This window comes from Mercenaria mercenaria, chromosome 13 (assembly GCF_021730395.1).
Source record: "Mercenaria mercenaria strain notata chromosome 13, MADL_Memer_1, whole genome shotgun sequence".
NCBI lineage: Eukaryota > Metazoa > Mollusca > Bivalvia > Venerida > Veneridae > Mercenaria > Mercenaria mercenaria.
The window spans coordinates 77,774,086-77,793,947 of record NC_069373.1 but is presented as its reverse complement, the minus strand read 5'-3'; the positions used below and the strand labels follow the sequence as shown (position 1 = coordinate 77,793,947).

Here is a 19,862-nt window from a genome sequence, read left to right as displayed (position 1 = left end):
GTATCGATATCTTTTAGTAAATAACATTAAAACTATATAAAATCATTACTTATTCATTACGAAATCTATTACCGGACGGCTAGAAAATACCATGAGGATTTGCTAGCCATCCCGTAACCGGACGGCTGGAACGCAGTTCATCTGTATTGTCGCGGTACTTGACATTTGACGTAACGACATTAAACAAGAAACAACACAACAGTGTATTTCTTGTCTTTACCACAATATTTCATGTCATATGCATCAATAACTGTGTGAAAATGAATAAGATATCATTCAAGAAACATCCATGCGTACTTCGAACAACAATAGTCAGCCATTGTCATCGTGTGACGTCACATCATTAATGTGGCGGTATAAGTAAAAAGTTGTTGCAATCAAACTATCATAGCTAGGTTAAAAAACACTAAATATTATTCAAACATTGAAAAGCTATCTAAGTCAAACTAACAGGAACACTCAAAAGTCATGTAACACCAATTTAAACGTTTTATATTATCTGTTTACATTGGCACTATCAAAAATTTATATTCTCCTCTAGGCAGTGTTTGCAAGTAAATCACAAGGTCGCTGGCATGGTCATAATGTAGCAGAGCCTAAGAATTGTACTATTACTGGATATTTTCTATCTGATAGCTATCTAACATGTTTCATTTCACTGCTCAGTATCATGAGTGTAATTTGAGCAGATGGTCGCGAGGCCCCCATCCCCTCCTCCCTCTAAAAATACATCGAGTTAAGACGTTTTGATGTTTCACCTAATACTGATATTTCATTTTTGTGTAGTTTTGGGATGTTACGTAAAATTTGGTGTCCACTAACCTGTAGGCAGGACTTAATTTGCATAATTAATGAGGACAAATGCCAATCAGCTGGTAGACGAATTTGTAAACTTTGCAAACATTTGCTTAATTCATGGAATTTTTTTTTATTTTTGCAATTGATATGTGGAAAATACGAATTTAATAAACATTGACAGATATTTAGCAATGTAACTGCAGGTAAGAACATTTTTCGCTAGCATGCTTAAAATAGGTCACGAACTTGACATGTAAACACCACGTAGGTGGCGCAACTCAAATACTGCGAAATTATGACGCGATATTAGTGATGTCGAGTATACTTTATATTTATTGTAAAGGGTACTTTTGTACCCCCAACACTCAGTGGAGGGAGTATATATACATCGCTAATTTCGCGGTATTTGAGTTGTGTCACCTATGAGTGTTTACATGTTTGTGATCTATTTTACGCATGCTAGCGAAAAAACGTTACCGCAGTTATCTTCTACCTGTATCTACCTGTATCCAGGGTCATAGTCTTAGCCGAAGCTTGTCATGTTCCTCTTCATAAAATCCTCTTCTCTTAATGAGTTTTAGTAAAATTAATGTTCCCTTTATAATACTGCGCTTAACAACTAGTTAATGCGAAATTAGTGACGTGACGTCACATGATGACATTGGCTGACTACTGTTGTTTGAAGTACACATGATTGCTTCCAGAAAAATAAAATCTTGAATGATATCTGATTCATTTTCACACAGTGATTGACGCATATGACATGAAAGATTGTGGCAAAGACAAGAAATACTCCATTGTGTTGTTCCTTGTTTAATGGCGCTGTCTGAAAAAAGTTTGTGATGCGCCTAGCTCAGAGAGTATTTGATATAAATTGATAAAACCTTGCATGAGTCTTTATCATGATATAAACTTACGCACCTGCTATTTTTTGTCAGGCTCCGCCCCATATTTCCAGAGTTATGGCCCATGAAGTAGTAAAATATGCACATTTTCTTCTTGTGACGTGCCTAGCTCAAAAAGTATATCATATAAATTGATGAAACCTTGCATGAGTCTTAATCATGATATAAACTTGCGCACCTGCTATTTTTTGTCAGGCTCTGCCCCATATTTCCAGAGTTATGGCCCATGAAGTAGTAAAATATGCACATTTTCACCTTGTGACGTGCCTAGCTCAAAAAGTATATCATATAAATTGATGAAACCTTGCATGAGTCTTAATCATGATATAAACTTGCGCACCTGCTATTTTTTGTCAGGCTCCGCCCCATATTTCCAGAGTTATGGCCCATGAAGTAGTAAAATATGCACATTTTCACCTTGTGACGTGCCTAGCTCAAAAAGTATATCATATAAATTGATGAAACCTTGCATGAGTCTTAATCATGATATGAATTTGCGCATGTCCTATTTTTTGTCTGGCTCTGCCCCCTTCATCCAGAGTTATGGCCCCTGAAGTAGTAAAATATGCACATTTTCACCTTGAGAGGCACCTAGCTCAAAAAGTGTTTCATATAATTGATGAAACCTTGCATGAGTCTTAATCATGATATGAATGTGTGCACATCCTATTTTTGTCAGGCTCCGTCCCCTATATCCAGAGTTATGGCCCCTGAAGTAGTAAAACATGCACATTTTCACCCTGTGATGCACCTAGCTCAAAAAGTATTTGATATAAATTGATGAAAACTTGCATGAGTCTTTATCATGATATAAAGTTGTGCACCTACTATTTTTCGTCTGGCTGGTGACCCCCTATTTCCAAAGTTATGGCAACTGAAATAGTCAAAAATGCACCTTTTCACCTGATGACATGCCTAGCTCAAAAAGCATTTTATGTAAATTCATGAAACCTTGCGTGAGTCTTAATCATGATGTGACCTTGCATACTTCTTGCATTCTTCTTGAGATTTTAGCACTAATTACAAAATTTCGGCCCTTGAAATAGCCAAAATAGTGGATTTTTTGTTTGTGATGCTCATAGCTCAAAAAGTATATGGCCTAGAATAATGAATCCTCTATATAAAATGTTTGTTGAGGTTATACCCCCTTAAGAATGCAAACATTTGAATAATTTCCCCATTTTTTGTGACAAATTTACCACTGGGGGTACACCCTGTGTCCTACAGACACATTCTAGTTTTCATATTTTCAGATATCGTTAGGACACTATGTGGAAATTTGCAGATGTGTTATAAATGTCATGGCAGTGAATGACCTCATGCAGTCATAATTCTCAATTTGTTTCAGGATATGAGGTGATTGGGTTGTTCATGAAGAATTGGGACACAGTAAATGAACATGGTGTATGTACTGCTGATGTAGACAGAGAAGAGGCTAAGTTTGTTTGTGATCACCTCAGCATACCTTTCCTTGAAGTGAACTTTGTAAAGGAGTATTGGAACGAAGTGTTCAGGTATTAGACTTCATGTCATGTTTTTGTTAGCTCACATGTCACAAAGTGATAAGGTGAGCTATTGTGACCACTTGATGTCCATCGTGCGTAGTGCGTCGTCCGTCAACAATTTCTAAAAAAATCTTCTTGAAAACCACTGGGCAGAATTACACCAAACTTCACAGGAATGATCTTTGGGTGGCCCACTTTCAAAATTTTTCAAAGAATTGAATTCCATGCAGAACTCTGGTTGCCATGGCAACCGAAAGGAAAAACTTTAAAAATCTTCTTCTGAAAAACCAGAAGCCCTAGAGCTTAGATATTTGGTGTGAAGCATTGCCTAGTGGACCTCTGCCAAATTTATTCAAATCATGACCCCGGGGTCAAAATTGACCCCACCCCAGGGGTCACTTGATTTTACATAGGAAAATCTTAAAAAATCTTCTTCTCAAAAACCAGAAGACCTAGAGCTTGGATATTTGACATGTAGCATTTCCTAATGGACCTCTACTAAAATTATTCAAATCATGACCCTGGGGTCAAAATTGACCCCGCCCCAGGGGTCACTTGATTTTACATAGGAAAATCTTCAAAATTTTCTAAAAATAAACCAGAAGGCCTAGAGTTTAGATATTTCACATGTAGCATGGCCTAGTGGACCTCTACAAAATTTGTTCAAATCTTGACCCCCCCCCCCCCCCCCCCCCGGATCAAATTGACCAAGCCCCAGGGGTTACTTGATTGTACATAGGGAAATCTTCATAAATTTGCTAAAAATAAACCAGAAGGCCTAGATCTATGATATTTGATATGTAACATTGCCTAGTAGACTTCTACAAACTTTGTTCAAATCATGACCCCCGGGGTAAAATTGGCCCCGCCCCAGCGGTTACTTGATTGTACATCAGAAAATCTTCCAAAAAATTTCTAAAAATCATCAGTTTGACATTTGAAACATGTAGCTCATATTACTCAGGTGAGCGATCCAGGGTCATAATGACCCTCTTGTTCTTAGATGATGATGTTGTATCAGTGATGTTATATTAAATTGTATCTTGATGTTTTTTGCCTAAAAAAAACTCAGTTTCAATCAAATGTTTAATCCTATGAATTTCCAAGAGTAGAGATAGGTATAATTATAGGAGTTTATAATGAAAGGGTCATTAAAGCAGTACTTTGATTTGCACCGATACATTTGACTCTCATGAATTTTACTGGCTTGATCACCCTAGAGGCAAGCACCTTGCATGATCCAGTCTGACATAATCCACACAAATAAAAAATACAATACTGCAGACAGGGGACTGTTAATACAACAAATTATATATTTTTATTTTATGCTAACTAATGAAATACTGTATTCTATCAGTTAAATATTTCCATATCTCAACACCCACACTGTGAAAATATGAAATCTATATTTTCACACTGTGAGAGATATAGCTCCGCCCCCTCATTACATTGTGTATGAATTTTAAATTATTTGCTTAAAATAGGATGAAAATTGTAGTCGCACTTTGTTCTTTATAGTATATTTCTCCATTCAGATTATTTTATTTAAAGAGAATTTCATACCGTTATGCAGCAAAAAATAAAACAAAATGGAACTTTATGCTGCATGCGTCTTTATAACGTCACAGCACGTCTGACGTCATGTCTGTTTACGCGCGTCTGTTTCCCGCGCTGAGATTAAAACAGTTGCAAAATGCACATCTCAACGTAATTGAGCATAAAATAAAAAGAAAATTTGTTTGTTTTTCGTGAATATTGAATATATCTCACCTCGAAGTGAGAAAATTTTCACATTTTCACTCGCGCTACGCGCTCGTGAAATATTTGAAATTTTCTCACTTCTCAGTGAGATATATTCCATATTCACTCAAAACAAACAAATATCCTCTATGTTCTCATCACTAGAAGATTCTCTTGGCATCTGTGATAATAACAATAACAGTATATTGCATTTTTCTTTCATTCAAGTGCATTCCTTAAGGATCTAAACCAAGGCAAGACACCCAACCCAGATGTATTATGTAACAGATATATAAAGTTTGATGCCTTCTACAAGCATGCTATACAGTATCTAGGTGCTGATGCCATAGCAACAGGACACTATGTTAGAAGTAGTGCTGGATACAATCTAGATGATGTTGATGATAAAAAAGGTAAAAGTCATTAATTTTATTTTGGGGACTATTTTCAGATTGATTCATTGATCTGTTTTGAAATAGAAAAGGTAAAGTCTGTAGTAAACCCCAGTCCCGGGGTTAAATTGTTCAACGAGGACCTAAAATATGGTTGTTTGCAATGTTCTTATTGCTCGAGTTTTGGGGGTAAATGTTCAGGATGACCGACACCACTGGCTTAATTAATTTAAGGAAAAGCCAGATTCCTTATAAAGCCACTTTCTGGGCTATTTTAAAGTTAATATAATGCCAAGTGCTGTAATAATAAGTTTAATTATTATAACACCACTTAGATTATAAATTGGAGAAAATCAACACATGTATGTAGAATTAAATGAAGACACAAGAGTAAGTCCAGTTTTATAAATCTATTAAATCAAAAGTACTCTCATAACCACACATTTACAACTACCAAGAACTAAATTATGTCTTCAAATAAGCTTCTACAATTACTATATACACCAGTTATGCAATTTAGTTCCTTTAAAAATATGTCAAAATTATCAGAAAAGTCCAAATAAAATGCATGTAATAATTCCAGTAATTTTCTTAAGCAAATGAATTAAACTCCAAATTTCTAAATTATTCCCCAATAAAAATAAGTCCAAAGTTCCTAAAATTGGCTCCAAATTTCCAATATTTTCCTAACAAAGTGAAGTGTTTAATCCAAAAGTGTAAACTAGAAGAGCCAAGAAATAACTGATAAGCCCATATTTATAGAGAAGCACCAAAAATGCTGCAATCTGATTGGTCAATGACATTTTCCCAAATATGTAAAACTTTTCTCACCAAATGCAAGAAACAGAATAAATGTCATCAAAAACCAATTACATAAACACAAACTAGAAGAAAAACTGCATCTTATCAGTATATTTCAAATTACAAATAATGATTTAAAAGTACTTAAATCAAGTGTCAAAGAATTGACACACAAATTCTCCCTAAGATATCCAATATGGCTGCCAAAATCAGTCTTCACATCTAAGGGCCATTTTTAAAGGATTACAACAGAACAGGGCTTCTAAAAAATCTACAAAATTTCACATAACTAAAAATTAATATCCCTGACATGACAGTTAAGTTTCAGACCTGAACAATATCTCTAAATATTTTTAATAAATAATTTTCATTGGCCAGCTCTAGTCACATAAGAAATGGACTAGCAAAATGTAAACAAAGTAGATTTTTCAAGATTGCTTTAAAGCTACATAATGTCATGTCCTCAAACTTTACATAAATATTAAGACATATATTTACAATATATTGAAAGTGGAAATACCATGGCAAAATATAAAATATGTATTTAGGAGCATTTAATGGTTTCTGCTGATAAACTTTCTCGAAGTCGGGAGTTTTTTATGTATATTTTTGGGAATAACTTGAGCAATATTTACTCAATAAGGTTCAAATTTTCAGCAAAGCTCCGTCTTAATGTATTCTTTAATATATGATAAAAGAACATGGTAATGTAAACTATTTATTCAGATATTTACAAAAAGCAGAATATTTCTGTGCCAAAACCCATGCAGGTTTACCACAAGTCCAAGTCAAAGGTCATGAATTTTAAGTTAAAACTGAAGACCTGTCTCAGAATAAGGCCTTACCATTTCTCTATTTCAAAATTAGATTAATGAACTAGTCAGATGCTGGAATTTTAGATTGGTCTCCAAACACAGCTTCAAATATCTTTTAAATTATGCAGTTTTCCCCAAAAACTGACATTACATAAGGTTTTTTATTCCCCTTTGCCCAAACACCGAGCTGTTTTTGCTCCAAATCACATGCATGGGCCCCTTTCCCTCCTGGTTAACCCCCCCCCCCCCCCCCCCCCCCAAATCTGAAACGGATGACTCCTTTGGTAGCACTTTGTTGCTCCTATACGTCATCCTCATGTAAATATATAACTGCCAAAGGCATGTCAAATTCACATTCAACTATTCAATGTTGCCGTTTTATTTACGGCGGGTAAATCTATGTTTTTCTAACATTTTGAGACACCGTTACTGACTGTAACCTTTACAGAACTTGTTTTTCGTTGTTTTATTGTCTATATACTAGATCACAAACCAAATATTCCGCTTTTCCATCGCTCATAAATCGTTCAAAGACAATCTTAAATTTCACTCAAGTTCTTGTTTACGTACGGGAGACGCTTCCATTTGAGCGGAAATTGCGCCTATATGACACTGACGGATAATGCGCTGACGAATATCGACGTTGTCGTTGTCGTCAGACTGCAGCAAAACATCGATCGTCGCCCGAAAATAATTTTGAAATCTTTGAAATTTCAATTTTTATTTTTCTCGAAAATGATGGAAAATAGGGTCGGCGGGTCTGAGTAACGAAAAATCAAAGAACTCTGGCCTGACCTAGAACAGTTTTCATTGTTTTGATTGCTGTGTATTTGATATTTCTTAAGTTATGTTGGTTTGAAATTCCAAGGCAAAAAAGGTTTGTAAACATATATGAAATAAGGTAATCAAGTAAAGCATTTTGACTCTGTCCCCTAGTGTGTTTCAATGACAATAAATACATTTGAAGTGGCAAGAAAAATAATTTTTAGGAAAACCTCCCCAAATAAAGTAATTAAAGACAATCACAACAAAATATTTTGTTTGATTTGAATAGATATGTATCTCTGATATTTAAAGGTGTGGAATTACTACAGGCAGCTGATAAGAAGAAATGTCAGACATTATTTTTGTCTCAGATATCCCAGAATGCCTTGCGCCAAGCATTATTTCCTGTTGGTGATTTGTTAAAACAAGATGTGAAACGAATAGCACGAGAAGCAGGAATGGAACGTATAGCAAACAGAAAAGAAGTAAATATTTGAAAATTTAACTGGGTTATATTAAATTTTTTACATGACTCGTATAAATCACTAGTCCATAATTTGTGCTTTTGACTGGACTAAACTTAGACACTAAATTTTGTTGGGCTAAAGTCAAAACTTGAAGAGAAAAAAAAATTGATTCTGATGCCATGTCATAAAACTCCCACTGAATGACTTGCGAGTCAGTAATCAAAGCTGTTGGCACTTGTGGGCATTGTTTGATCTTGGGCAATAATTTTTACTATTGACCAGCAAGCCATTTAATAAATGTATACTATTTACTAAAGATTGTTGAAGGTTCAATGGAACTATCACAAGATACAGTAGGTAGAAATAGTCATTTTATGTAAGAGGTCATGTAATGGGTTATTTGACCATTAAACAAAAGTATATTTCTGAAGCTATTTGGTTTTTTACGCATAAAAAAGGTGCATACCAGAAATATTTAGGTCAAACTTTGATGATTCTATCAACAGACTATGTTATTTTGAAAATAGTCTTAAAGACACATCTGACAGTTTCCTATAATATGTATATAGGCAAAAATTTTCCTACGGACAAATTTCTTTAAAGTTTGTGTACTGACTGAGAATCAAGTTTAAAACGGAAATATGTATTAAAAATCATAGGTGCCGGTGCTTGATCTTAAATTATCTGCCCTTGAAAATCAGAAAATACTAAAAAAAATCCAATTTTCAAGGGCAGATAATTCAAGATTAAGGAAACTGTGCATTTTAATTTATTTTTAGCTCACCTGTCACAAAGTGACAAGGTGAGCTTTTGTGATCGCGCGGTGTCCGTCGTCCGTCCGTGCGTGCGTCCGTAAACTTTTGCTTGTGACCACTCTAGAGGTCACATTTTTCATGGGATCTTTATGAAAGTTGGTCAGAACGTTCACCTTGATGATATCTAGGTCAAGTTCAAAACTGGGTCACATGCCGTTAAAAACTAGGTCAGTAGGTCTAAAAATATAAAAACCTTGTGACCTCTCTAGAGGCCATAATTTTCAATGGATCTTCATGAAAATTGGTCAGAATGTTCATCTTGTTGATATCTAGGTCAAGTTCGAAACTGGGTCACGTGCGGTCAAAAACTAGGTCAGTAGGTCTAAAAATAGAAAAACCTTGTGTTCTCTCTAGAGGCCATATATTTCACAAAAACTTCATGAAAGTTGGTCAGAACGTTCACCTTGATGATATCTAGGTCAAGTTCGAAACTGGGTCACATGCCATCAAAAACTAGGTCAGTAGGTCTAAAAATAGAAAAACCTTGTGACCTTTCTAGAGGCCATATATTTCACAAGATCTTCATGAAAATTGATCAGAACATTCACCTTGATGATATCTAGGTCAAGTTCGAAACTGGGTCACGTGCCTTCAAAAACTAGGTCATTAAGTCAAATAATAGAAAAACCTTGTCACCTCTCTAAAGGCCATATTTTTCATGGGATCTGTGTGAAAGTTGGTCTGAATGTTCATCTTGATGATATGTAGGTCAAGTTCGAAACTGGGTCACGTGCGATCAAAAACTAGGTCAGTAGGTCTTAAAATAGAAAAACCTTGTGACCTCTCTAGAGGCCATATATTTCATGAAATCTTCATGAAAATTTGTCAGAATGTTCACCTTGATGATATCTAAGTCAAGTTCGAAAGTGGGTCACATGCCATCAAAAACTAGGTCAGTAGGTCAAATAATAGAAAAACCTTGTGACCTAACTAGAGGCCATATTTTCCATGGGATCTGTATGAAAGTTGGTCTGAATGTTCATCTTGATTATATCTAGGTCAAGCTTGAAAGTGGGTCACGTGCCGTCAAAAACTAGGTCAGTAGGTCAAATAATAGAAAAACCTTGTGACCTCTCTAAAGGCCATATTTTTCAATGGATCTTCATGAAAGTTGGTCTGAATGTTCATCTTGATGATATCTAGGTCAGATTCGAAACAGGGTCATGTGTGGTCAAAAACTAGGTCAGTAGGTCTAAAAATAGAAAAACCTTGTGACCTCTCTAGAGGCCATACTTGTGAATGGATCTCCATAAAAATTGGTCAGAATGTTCACCTTGATGATATCTAAGTCAAGTTCGAAAGTGGGTCACGTGCCATCAAAAAGTAGGTCAGTAGGTCAAATAATGAAAAAACGTTGTGACCTCTCTAGAGGCCATATTTTTCATGGGATCTGTATGAAAGTTGGTCTGAATGTTTATCTTGATGATATCTAGGTCAAGTTTGAAACTGGGTCAACTGCGATCAAAAACTAGGTCAGTAGGTCTTGAAATAGAAAAACCTCGTGACCTCTCTAGAGGCCATATCCTTGAATGGATCTTCATGAAAATTGGTCAGAATGTTCACCTTGATGATATCATGATATCTAGGTCAAGTTTGAAACTGGGTCATGTGCCTTAAAAAACTAGGTCAATAGGTCAAATAATAGAAAAACCTTGTGACCTCTCTAGAGACCATATTTTTCAATGGATCTTCATGAAAATTGGTCAGAATTTTTATCTTTATAATTTCTAGGTCAAGTTCAAAACTGGGTCACATGAGCTCAAAAACTAGGTCACTATGTCAAATAATAGAAAAACCGACGTCATACTCAAAACTTGATCATGTGGGAAGAGGTGAGCGATTCAGGACCATCATGGTCCTCTTGTTCTGTTTTAGTCATCATTTGCATTCAGTATACAAAGTTTATAGAAATTCGATCCATGCGAAAGTGGGAAAGACAAGGACTTTGAGGTATCATTTTTTTTGTCATGTTTATAGTCAGGGATAATTGCCACAGTGTCTATATTGACATGGGCCAAAATTTTCTTACTGATAGAATTTCTTCTTTAAACTGTGTTTACTGACAGAGAATCAAATCAAAGACAGAAATATAAAATAAAGCAAATCATAGGTACCCAGCCTTGGTCATGAATTGTCTGCCCTTGAAAAATGGAAAATACTGAAAAATCTATTTTCAATGGCAGATAATTCAAGATCAAGCACCGGTACCTATGATTTTTCCGTCGTCCATATTATTATATTGGCATAATATCTCCGTTCCTTTCGAAAACTGGCCAGATTCCATCATTGGTTCTAGAGTTATGGGCCCTTAAAAGGCCAAAATTTGCTATTTTTGGCTTGTGAACAAGATAGAGACCACATTTTGCTATCAACTTAAATCAAACTTGCACACAACTTGTATTGGCATAATATCATGGTTCCTTTTGAAAACTGGCCAGATCCCATCATAGGTTCAGAGTTATGGCCCCTTAAATGGCCAGAATTTGCTATTTTTGGATTGTGAACATGATAGGGACCACATTTTGCTGTCAACTTGAATCAAACTTGCACACAACTTGTACTGGCATAATATCTCAGTTCCTTTTGAAAACTTGCCAGATCCCATCATAGGTTCCAGAGTTATGGCCACTTAATGGGTCAAAATTTGCTATTTTGGCTTTTGCAGCCATATAGAGACTACATTCATGGTTTGATTTGATACAAACTTGCAAAATATCTTCAACAACAATAAATCTTGGCTTCTATGATGAATTTGTCAGATCCAATCATAGGTTCTGGAGTTACGGCCCCTGAAAGAGCCAAAATTTGTTAATTAGCTCACATGTCACAAAGTGACAGTGTGAGCTTTTGTGATCGTGCAGCGTCCGTCGTCCGTCCGTGCGTCCGTGCGTAAACTTTTGCTTGTGACCTCTCTAGAGGTCACATTTTTCATGGGATCTTTATGAAAGTTGGTCAGAATGTTCATCTTGATGATATCTAGGTCAAGTTCGAAACTGGGTCACGTGCGGTCAAAAACTAGGTCAGTAGGTCTAAAAATAGAAAAACCTTGTGACCTCTCTAGAGGCCATATTTTTCACATGATCTTCATGAAAATTGGTCAGAATGTTCAGCTTGATGATATCTAGGTCAAGTTTGAAACTGGGTCACGTGCCTTCAAAAACTAGGTCAGTAGGTCAAATAATAGAAAAACCTTGTGACCTCTCTAGAGGCCATATTTTTCATGGGATCTGTATGAAAGTTGGTCTGAATATTCATCTTGATGATATCTAGGTCAAGTTCGAAACTGGGTCAGCTGCGGGCAAAAACTAGGTCACTAGGTCTAAAAATAGAAAAACCTTGTGACCTCTGTAGAGGTCATACTTTTGAATGGATCTTCATGAAAATTGGTCAGAATGTTCACCTTGATGATATCTAGGTCAGGTTTGAAACTGGGTCACGTGCCATCAGTAACTAGGTCAGTAGGTCAAATAATAAAAAAACCTTGTGACCTCTCTAGAAGCCATATTTTCCATGGGATCTTTATGAAAGTTGGTCAGAATGTTCATCTTGATGATATCTAGGTCAAGTTCGAAACTGGGTCACGTGCGGTCAAAAACTAGGTCAGTAGGTCTAAAAATAGAAAAACCTTGTGACCTCTCTAGAGGCCATATTTTTCACATGATCTTCATGAAAATTGGTCAGAATGTTCATCTTGATGATATCTAGGTCAAGTTCGAAACTGGGTCACGTGCCTTCAAAAACTAGGTCAGTAGGTCAAATAATAGAAAAACCTTGTGACCTCTCTAGAGGCCATACTTTTGAATGGATCTGTATGAAAATTGGTCAGAATGTTCATCTTGATGATGTCTAGGTCAGGTTCGAAACTGGGTCACGTGCCATCAATAACTAGGTCAGTAGGTCAAATAATGAAAAAACATTGTGACCTCTCTAGAGGCCATATTTTTCATGGGATCTGTATGAAAGTTGGTCTGAATGTTCATCTTGATGATATCTAGATCAATTTCGAAACTGGGTTAGCTGCGGTCAAAAACTAGGTCATTAGGTCTAAAAATAGAAAAAGCTTGTGATCTCTCTAGAGGCCATACTTTTGAGTGGATCTTCATGAAAATTGGTCAGAATGTTCATCTTGATGATATCTAGGTCAAGTTTGAAACTGGGTCACGTGCCGTCAATAACTAGGTCAGTAGGTCAAATAATGAAAAAACCTTGTGACCTCTCTAGAGGCCACATTTTTCATGGGATCTGTATGAAAGTTGGTCTGAATGTTCATCTTGATGATATGTAGGTCAGATTCAAAACTGGGTCACATGAGCTCAAAAACTAGGTCACTATGTCAAATAATAGAAAAAAAACGACGTCATACTCAGTTCAAAACTGGGTCATGTTGGGACAGGTGAGCGATTCAGGACCATCATGGTCCTCTTGTTTTTACCTTGTGAACACGATAGAAGTGACATTTTATATTTGATTTTAACCACACTTACACACAACTTAAGCCACAATAAGATCTCAGTTCCTTTCGAAAACCGGCTAGATTCCATCATAGGTTCTGGAGTTACTACCCCTGAAAGGGCCCTTTCAGCCATATAGAGGTTTCATTTATGCTTTGATTTGATACAAACTTGCACAGAATGATTATCTCGATGATATCTAGGCCTGGATCGAAACTGGGTCAAAAACTAGGTCATCAGGTGAAATCAAAGGAAAAGCTTGTTAACAACCTATAGGCCACATTTAGGATCCTATCTTCATGAAACTTGGTCAGAATGTTTATCTTGATGATTTTTAGGCCAAATTCGAAACTGGGTCATATGGGGTCAAAAACTAGGTTGACCGGTCAAATCGAAGGAAAAGCTTGTTAACACTCTTGTCCGCATTCATGACCCTATCTTCATGAAACTTCATGAAACTTGGTCAGAATGTTTATCTTGATGATTCCTAGGCTAATTTTAAAACTGAGTCATATGGGGTCAAAAACTAGGTCACCCGGTCAAATCAAAGGAAAAGCTTGTTAACACTCTTGTTCTTTTGATGTGCACGAAACTTGGTCAGAATGTTTGTTTGCATGAAATATCAGAGAAATTTTTATCTGGGTCATGAAGGGTCAAAAACTAGGTCACCAGGTCAAATCAAAGAATAAGCTTGTTTACACTCTTGGTCCAATCTTAATGAAAATTAGTCAGAATATTTGTCTCCATAAAGTCACTAGGTAAAACATGTTTACACTGTTATTATATGTTACACAGGTAAGCGACTTAGGGCAATCTTGGCCCTCTTGTAAGATATCCCTCTTGTTAATACATATTTCCGTTTTAAACTTGATTCCCAGTCAGTACACAAAGTTTAAAGAAATTCTGTCCGTAGGATTATTTTTTCCTATATACATATAGGAAGCTATCAGATATGTCTTTCTCTGTCAGATATGTCTTCAAGAGATATTTTCTGACAACAGGAAAAGAAATGGCTGTGGTTTATAATCTGACATTACCGGTATATGGAAAGCATGTATTTGTAGATGTAATTTGGCACATTAAGAAGTTGAGATGAAACATTGTAAAAATAAAAGATACTGTATAATGTGGTCATAAAAAGCTAGTTTGATAGCATTAATAGTGATGCAGAATCATTTAGTTTTGTGGTTTTTACCTAAATTACAATTTCATGGAGATACGAATTATGGATTCCAAGTTCTGAAGATAATATGGGTTGAAATTTTTTGTGTTCATTGAGATTTGTGTTTGTGGATTGACGCAATGCTCATAGGGGCTATTGAGGCAACCCGAGGCAACTAATTCTGCCTAAATGCCTCAGACGAGTTTTGGGCCTCAATTGCTTCGTTGAATTTGCTCAGAAACAGTTTTAACGTTATTTCGTAACCTATTATAAATTTTTTTTTTGGGGGGGGGGGGGGGGAGGCTCGAGAACCCCCATTTGCAGGAGGGTGAAACCACTTCCCACACTTACCCTCATCAGTGTCATATTACCAGGAAGATCCACTAAACCTTTCTTTCCTCATTTGCCTCGGTCAAATTCAGCCGCTCGCTATGGCCCTGGACACAAACCCCAAAATTAGTCTCAAATAATAAAATGTTAATGACTTCACATTATTTCCTGATTATTAAAAGTTTCTTTTGGTGAATTGAAACAGGTTACTAGTATCAATATTGAATTTTGTCTACTTAACTTTAAGGAATATTCAACTTACCCTGTATTTCTCAAAAGCAGTCATTTTTATGCCAGATACTTGCAATTTATGTCAATTTGAATTACATTTTGTAATCGGTCTTTTTAATTAAATGTTGTAGTTCAATACCTATTTAGCAACTGTGAAATTCTGAATATAAAATGAAAGGGAATTTTACTCGTATGTTGGGATTTGATTTTGTAGATGTGTGCAAAATCCACAAATGTTAGTCCCCTTTGAATATGAATGTTTTCACTGCACATCAAGTATGTCAGAATACTGTACTTAATGGTGTTATTTTAAGTATATTTTCATGGTTAACCCTTACTCTGCTAAATTTCTTTAATGAACTTGTCCATCTTTCATTTTGGACAGTACCATTAATTGTTAAAAGGGGTGATTACCAAAATGACACTGATTGAATGGCAACAGTGCTGACAGATCATGATCAGACTGCACAGATGTGCAGGCTAATCATGATCTACACTGGTCGCCAAGGCAGTCAGTTGTGTCCAGCATGATAAGGGTTAAAAAGCAACATCATTTTACAGAACCTAAATGACTGGTAAGAGTGTGTAACTGTAAGAGTGGTTACTGACATCGAATTTCAAGATCCTTAAGTTATTTAACAGTTGTTTTAATCATTGATTCATCATGAGAACTTTTGTTCAAATATACTGTTCAGTATGGAAGAATGCTTTTTGTTGTGCCCAGTACAGAAATATATATTGTAAAGTCAACTGTTGAAAAATGTGAATCACAAATTAGAAAGGAAAAATGGTATACAGAATTATGCCCAGGTCAGAATGTATTCTTTTTTTTTCAGAGTATGGGAATTTGCTTTATAGGCAAAAGAAATTTTCATGAGTTTTTAGAAGAATATATAGAACCAAGACCAGGAAACTTTGTTAACCTTGAAACTGGAGAGATAATGGGACAACATAAAGGTATGTTTGTTACAGATTGAACTGTCATAGATTAAAGATCTGTACTCTGAAATCATTGAATTTAGTTGACATTATTAAGATATGGTCTTTTCCAAAACAGGTTTTTTCTTGGGACATAGATTTATAGATTTTCAATTTTAACCTTCAGCCTGCTGGTGGCAAGTGATTCTGCCTTAGGACCAGTGCAGACCAGTCAGTCTGCATTTCTGCTATTCAGTTAGTTAATTTCCCTTATATTAAAGCAACTACACAGATAATAAAAATGGAAAGCACAAACTGAGAGTTTGATCCCTGGACAATATAAATGTTCCCTGTAATTGATAGGTATACATTACATCTTTGATTGACAGCAGGGTCTGCACAGACCTTGAAAAATCTCTGATTTGATGTTTGTCCTTAAAAATGATGAAAAACCCTAAATAAACATAAAATAAACAAAAAAGGAGCTTAAATTTTGAAGAAGACTGCTTGAATTTCACTAAAAGCTCCTTGAAAATGTTCCTTAAGCAACTTGCTTTGTAGAAAAAAATTGTATTTAAAAAAGAAATAGAAAAAAAAGAAGATGATATGAATGAATATGGTATTTGGTCACTGAACGATCCTCGTATGCACTAGTACAGGTTATAACTTCATTCTATCATAATTTACACAGAGAGTGCAATTATTACTGTAACTCCAGTTTTGGAAAAAGTTGATAAGCATTGTTTGGTCTAAAGTGTCAATACACAGTTTTGAGAAAATCAACCTTTGAAAAAGTAAACAGGTGCTTGACTTGTCTCAGATTTGAAATTTTTGTATGAAAAATCGACAGATACACGTTACATCTTTAGTGGACAGGTTTACATTGTACATGTATCTTTTGGCGGCATGGAAACATTACATCTTTAATTAACAAATATACATTACACTTTTAAATTAACATCTATAATTGATAGGTATATGTTACATCTTTAACTGACATATGCACATTGCATCTTTGGCAGGTGTACATAACTGGACGAGAGGACAGCGTGCTTTAATTGGTGGATTACCAGAGGCCATGTTTGTGGCAGAAAAAGACCTTGAAACTAATGACATATTCTTGGTTTGTATATAAATTATATTCAGTACTTCACTTAAATATTTAGATGGGGAAAAATGCAGTCTGTATAAAATACTAGCAATATCAGTAAGACACAAATGCCCCTGCTACAAGGTTTGTGATGTTATGACAGAGAAGTGTATGTGCTTTAGGTATTAGCTCTTTAATTATAAAACAGCAAGACTGAACCCTACCTTTAACAATGGGTTTTAGATCTTGCCAGGGACTTGTTTTATTTAATTTTTAGGCAGAAGTATCTGTCCATATGTACAAAGGAAAGAAAGGACAAGAAATTGCTAAAAATATTTGAGCTCTTAATTTGTTGTCATTACTTTTGATCTAGAGGTCTGGGTATTGCATTTGACACCTCGTATGGTTTTTAAAGTAAATGTATAAGTTGTGCCAAGTTATTTGAACAACTGTCCATGCATACATGTACAAAACAATAGGTTGGACAACAAAAATGAAGTAAAATCTTCCAAAACGTGAATGTTGTGTCAAGTTATTTGAACATCCAGCCATGCATATAAAGTTGCAAACTGGAGGAGAAAAATGAAAACTCTGACATTTAAAAATGACATTGATCTTTAAGCTAGGGGTCTAGGTCTTTCATATCACACATCATCTTGTTATGATAAATGTTTATGCCAAGTTACTGCAGTATCTATCCCTGCTGAAACCTATTTAGTTTACATAGATAATAGAAAAATCTTTTACTATGCTCTATGACTGTTTGTTAGATCAGTTACATAATTGTGGGACTAGCTCTGTGACTGCTGCCTGGATTTCTCACGAGAATCCAGCCTTGCCTAGGGATTGTAAAGACCATGGTCGGATTCCTCTCTCACCAAGATTCAAACAAGGAGTCTAATGCTCTACACCGGCAACTCCTGAATTTAATACATTATATATGTGACTTCTATGTCTTTTGGTCTCTCAAACAGTCTTAATAATACTGCATATGCTTTTGATGGGCTAAAACAGGGGGTTTTTTTTACCAAGAGGGGAAGGGGTCCAGGCTTGTGTTGGGGAAAAACAGCTTGGTACTTGGGCAAATGGGAATAAAAAAAACTGATGAAAAGTCAATTTTTGATAAAACTGCATGATTTAAAAAGAAATTTTCTGAGAAGGGGCCTATTAATGGCCCCTACTGTAGAAGGAAAAAAAACTGTAGAAGTTACTCCTTATTGTTTTTACGTGGGATAAGAATTAACATTTCTGTACTTATTACAGGTACAAGGCACAGACCATCCTGCATTGTTTACTCAGACTATGTTCACAGAGGAATGTCACTGGATCAACAAACCACCACGGCCACTGATTACAGAACAAATGTTTGATTGTGAATTTAAATATCAACACATCTTGCCACAGATCAACTGTACGGTGACATTGAGTGGCGGGAACTCATTAATTGTGTCATTAGATAGACCTATAAGAGCTTTAAATGCTGGACAATATGCTGTGTTGTATGATGGTGAAGTATGTTTGGGAAGCGCAAAAATAAGACGACCCGGTCCGTCATTGTTTACCATGGGTCATAGAGAACGAATCAAAGAATATGTTACATGATATTTATTGATGTTTTAATGTGCCCATTTGTCTTTCAAATAAATTTTTAATCATTATTTCTGTATGTTTTTTAGTTGTTGATGACATAAACATGATGAAAGTAGTTCACATTGGACCATCAGTAAAAGTATCCAGTTTTTACCTCCCTTTGTTGTGAATAATCAGGTATGGTATTGTTATCTCCCTTTTGGCTGCTAAATTAAATGGCTTATTTTAGGGAGAAAAAAATAATTAAAATTTGTTACACACTTGTAATTGTAGCCTTTGATCTAAACTTAGAAAAATATCAGAGTGATGATGTAAAATATTTGTGTAATGTAAAATGCAGGTTCAAAAAGGAGTAAAGCATCCAAGTTGCTTTTGAATTTACATCCATCATGTATTTTAAATAGCTGTATACAGGTTTTCATTCCTTTTGTTTTGTGTCAATGTAGGATATACATTTGATATTTGTTTTGTGTCAATGTAGGATATACATTTGATATTTGTTTTGTGTCAATGTAGGATATACATTTGATATTTGTTTTGTGTCAATGTAGGATATACATTTGATATTGAACTTGTTGTAAATGAAGAAGTTCAAAAAAATTTCTTTGAATATGTACGAGTTGCCATAACACTACAATTGTCATAATTCTGGTGCCACAGGAAATAATTCTTCCCCTGAAAAAATACCTAGAAAATCTAAATCTAAAAAAGAAAAAAGAAAATCTAAAAATTTACATGTAGCTCATCCATATTGTTAGTTTGTTTTGTATGTTTGTTTTGGGTTTAACGCCGTTTTTCAACAGTATTTCAGTCGTGTAACGGCGGGCAGTTAACCTAACCAGTGTTCCTGGATTCTTTACCAGTACAAACCTTTTTCCGCAAGTAACTGCCAACTTCCCCACATAAATCAGAGGTGGAGGACAAATGATTTCAGACACAATGTCTTTCATCAAATCGTCACGGAGAACATACGCCCTGCTCGAGGATCAAACTCACGACCCCACTATCCGTAGACCGACGCTCTCCCTATTGAGCTAAGCGGGCAGGTTCTATTGTTAGTACAGCAAATTGGTCTGTATGGCTGTTT

The 19,862-nt window shown here is 35.5% G+C and overlaps 1 protein-coding gene across 3 annotated transcripts in view; it reads left to right on the top strand.

The window, feature by feature from the left end:
- Positions 1 to 18,843, top strand: part of LOC123529403 (mitochondrial tRNA-specific 2-thiouridylase 1-like) — a 31,244-nt gene extending 12,401 nt beyond the window's left edge. For all 3 annotated transcript variants that reach the window (XM_045309731.2, XM_053522398.1, XM_053522399.1), the window contains exons 2-7: positions 3,052 to 3,217; positions 5,177 to 5,361; positions 8,034 to 8,206; positions 16,014 to 16,134; positions 17,118 to 17,218; positions 18,449 to 18,843. In XM_045309731.2, coding sequence (XP_045165666.2) covers positions 3,052 to 3,217; positions 5,177 to 5,361; positions 8,034 to 8,206; positions 16,014 to 16,134; positions 17,118 to 17,218; positions 18,449 to 18,787 — 1,085 coding nt within the window. In that variant the 3' untranslated portion in view covers positions 18,788 to 18,843. The remainder of the gene's footprint in view (positions 1 to 3,051; positions 3,218 to 5,176; positions 5,362 to 8,033; positions 8,207 to 16,013; positions 16,135 to 17,117; positions 17,219 to 18,448) is intronic.
- Positions 18,844 to 19,862: the final 1,019 nt, after the last annotated feature.